This window comes from Plasmodium inui (assembly GCF_000524495.1).
Source record: "Plasmodium inui San Antonio 1 unplaced genomic scaffold supercont1.93, whole genome shotgun sequence".
Taxonomy (NCBI): Eukaryota; Apicomplexa; class Aconoidasida; order Haemosporida; family Plasmodiidae; genus Plasmodium; species Plasmodium inui.
Genome location: NW_008481927.1, coordinates 1 through 2,389, shown reverse-complemented (window position 1 = coordinate 2,389; position 2,389 = coordinate 1). Strand labels below are relative to the sequence as shown.

The window sequence follows — 2,389 nt, the reverse complement described above, 5'->3', positions numbered from 1 at the left end:
TTAGGGTTCAGCTTGGGTTAATCAGAGTTTTCCAACTAGGCCTCATTTTTCAGGGTTTAGGTTTCAGGGTTAGGTTTCAAAGTTTATTTGTCGGGGTGTTGGGTCATCCTTAGGATTCACGTCTAGGCTTCGAGGGATCAAGGTTGAGCTGTAGCTTTCAGCCTTTTGGTTTTAGATTCTAGTGATTAGGGTTTATCCTTCAGGCTTTAGGCTACAGCGTCCAAGGTTTAGGCCTTATGGTTGAGGTCCTAGAATCTCCGCTTTATTGGTTAGGGTTCAGGGTTTATCAGCTAGGGTTCACGTTTCCGGGATTAGTTTTAGATGTCTGCTTGCAGGGGTCAGGGTTCACAGTTGGCGGGTCTGTGCCGATTGGGTAACGCTTAGGTACGTGGTACTCCTGTGTATGCTTCAGGGTTTAGGGTTCAGGTGTAAGGGTTACGTTTCATGTCCCAGGGTCTGGATTTGACGACTCATGCGTCAGTCTTTGAGGTTCAGTTTCGTGGGATTTTTGTTTAGCCTTTAGGCTTCAAGAATTACGCTGCATTCTCCCAGCTATTAGGACTGTGTCTTGAGTTTTAGTCCTCGGCGATTATCTGAGTAGGGGTTAGGTTCTATGATTTAGGGGTTTTGTCGCCTGTTCCTGTTGTTATTCCTTAGGTTTCAGGAGTTTATGTGTCTGGACTCATGTGCGATGACACTAGTTATCAGTGTTTAGATTCAGGGGTCAGGATTCAGGATGTGGGGTTCAGGTACTACGCTGCAAAATTCAGGGGTTTGGGCCCAGGCTGTGGAGTATTGATGTCTAGGCTTAGATTTAGTTCTCATGGCTCAGGGGTTCTGATTGATGGATGATTTCTTACTGTTCAGTGTTCAGTGCTATGGTTCTAGCATGGCCTTCAGTTGCGTTGTGCCAAGGATCAGGTTTCAGGTCGCACGATTTACAGCTGTGATTTCACTGTCCTGGTATTCTGTTTAGGATTTTCCTCTCCTCCTCCATTTCTCAGGGTTGACTTCCATCTCCTCCTTCCATGGTGGGTGACTCCACGGCTGCTTTGTCGGCCTCAGTAGTTAGGGTTGAGGGGCTGCTGTTCAGTCTCAGCGGTTAGTGGTTAGGCATTATTCTTTCGTCTGTAGGATTTGGTGGAGAGGAGGGACTCTTTCTTCTCTATCGTTCAGGCTTGTTGGGGTTGTGATTACGGCTCAGACTCCAGGGTTAAGGTTCCTTTTGTACGGCTTAGGATTCCTTTTGCCGTTGGGATGAGTTGTCATTTATTTGTCCCTTGGGATTCCTTAGTTGCTTCTATTTCCTCTGGACTTCCTAATCAAGATTTCTGATTTGTTATGATTCTGTTCCCTCCTATGCTCGATCTTAGTCTTTATTTCATTCCGTGAGTCTTTGTTTGGCTGAGGTGATTGATAATTGATTTGCTTCGATTTTTCAATCGTCTGGCTGCTTTTGGCTACCTCTAGAGGCTGTGGGATGGTCCCTGAGGTTGGAGTCCAGCCTTCTAGGATTGGGTTCTTGATTTCTTGGCGGTTGGGATGGATCCTTGACTCTCTAGTGTTTATTCTCGATTTTTGGCAACCGGTTGATATTGGGGAGGTGTCACTCTTCATTAGCCATGTTCCACTTGTTAGGTCCTTGGTTTTACGGGGTTTTGACACATCTGTTATTATTCCAGAGATTATGGTTTTGTTTATTAGGGGATAAGGTGGCAGCTCCCTGCTTCATTTTTGTTTGATCGACGGAGATGTTCTATGGCTCCAGATCGAAGCTATAGAGAGGTGTGGTTTTGGAGTCGCTTTCAATGTTTAGTTGTTGTTGTTTATTGCTCACTCTTTTCTGGGAGATTTTTTGCCCTTATTGTTAAGTCACGTTTGGTACTTTCTTTAGGGGCAACTTCCTAGTTTTCTCCATTGATCCTCTAGTCCCTAGCATCTACTGAGCCTCCTTACTCCTCTGCTGTTATAGCTCAGTCCCTTCTCGTTGGATGTTTGGGGGCTTGGGACTTGCATGTCTTATTTTTTAGGACTCGTTTCTTCTGGGGGGGGTCCACGATTCTTTTCTTCTTCGTATGATTGATTCTCAGTCTTCACTCCTAGTGGTTATATGCTAGAGTTAACATGGCAGCTATTATTTTTTAGTTTTGGCGTTGCAAGTTACCGCTTGGAGATTTAGATGACAGGCTCATTGTTCACTGGAGTGGCAACTGCTGATAAGTCGTAGGGACGTGCTCCATTTGGTTTGATTTACATTTTACGGTTTAAGTTCTATTGGGATCTGGTCCTGATTGATATTTTTTATCCTGATTTTTTATACTCTCAATTGCAATTTCTCACGGGTTTTTGACTACCTGTGACTTATGACTCAGAAACGTTGTTATTGCTT

General features: G+C 44.5%; 1 protein-coding gene across 1 annotated transcript; it reads right to left on the bottom strand.

The window, feature by feature from the left end:
* Positions 1 to 1,290: 1,290 nt before the first annotated feature.
* C922_05539 (hypothetical protein) lies at positions 1,291 to 1,617 on the bottom strand (the record flags this gene model as incomplete). Its single annotated transcript, XM_008821110.1, has 1 exon — positions 1,291 to 1,617. The coding sequence occupies one exon, from the start codon at positions 1,615 to 1,617 to the stop codon at positions 1,291 to 1,293; it is 327 nt and encodes a 108-aa protein (XP_008819332.1).
* Positions 1,618 to 2,389: the final 772 nt, after the last annotated feature.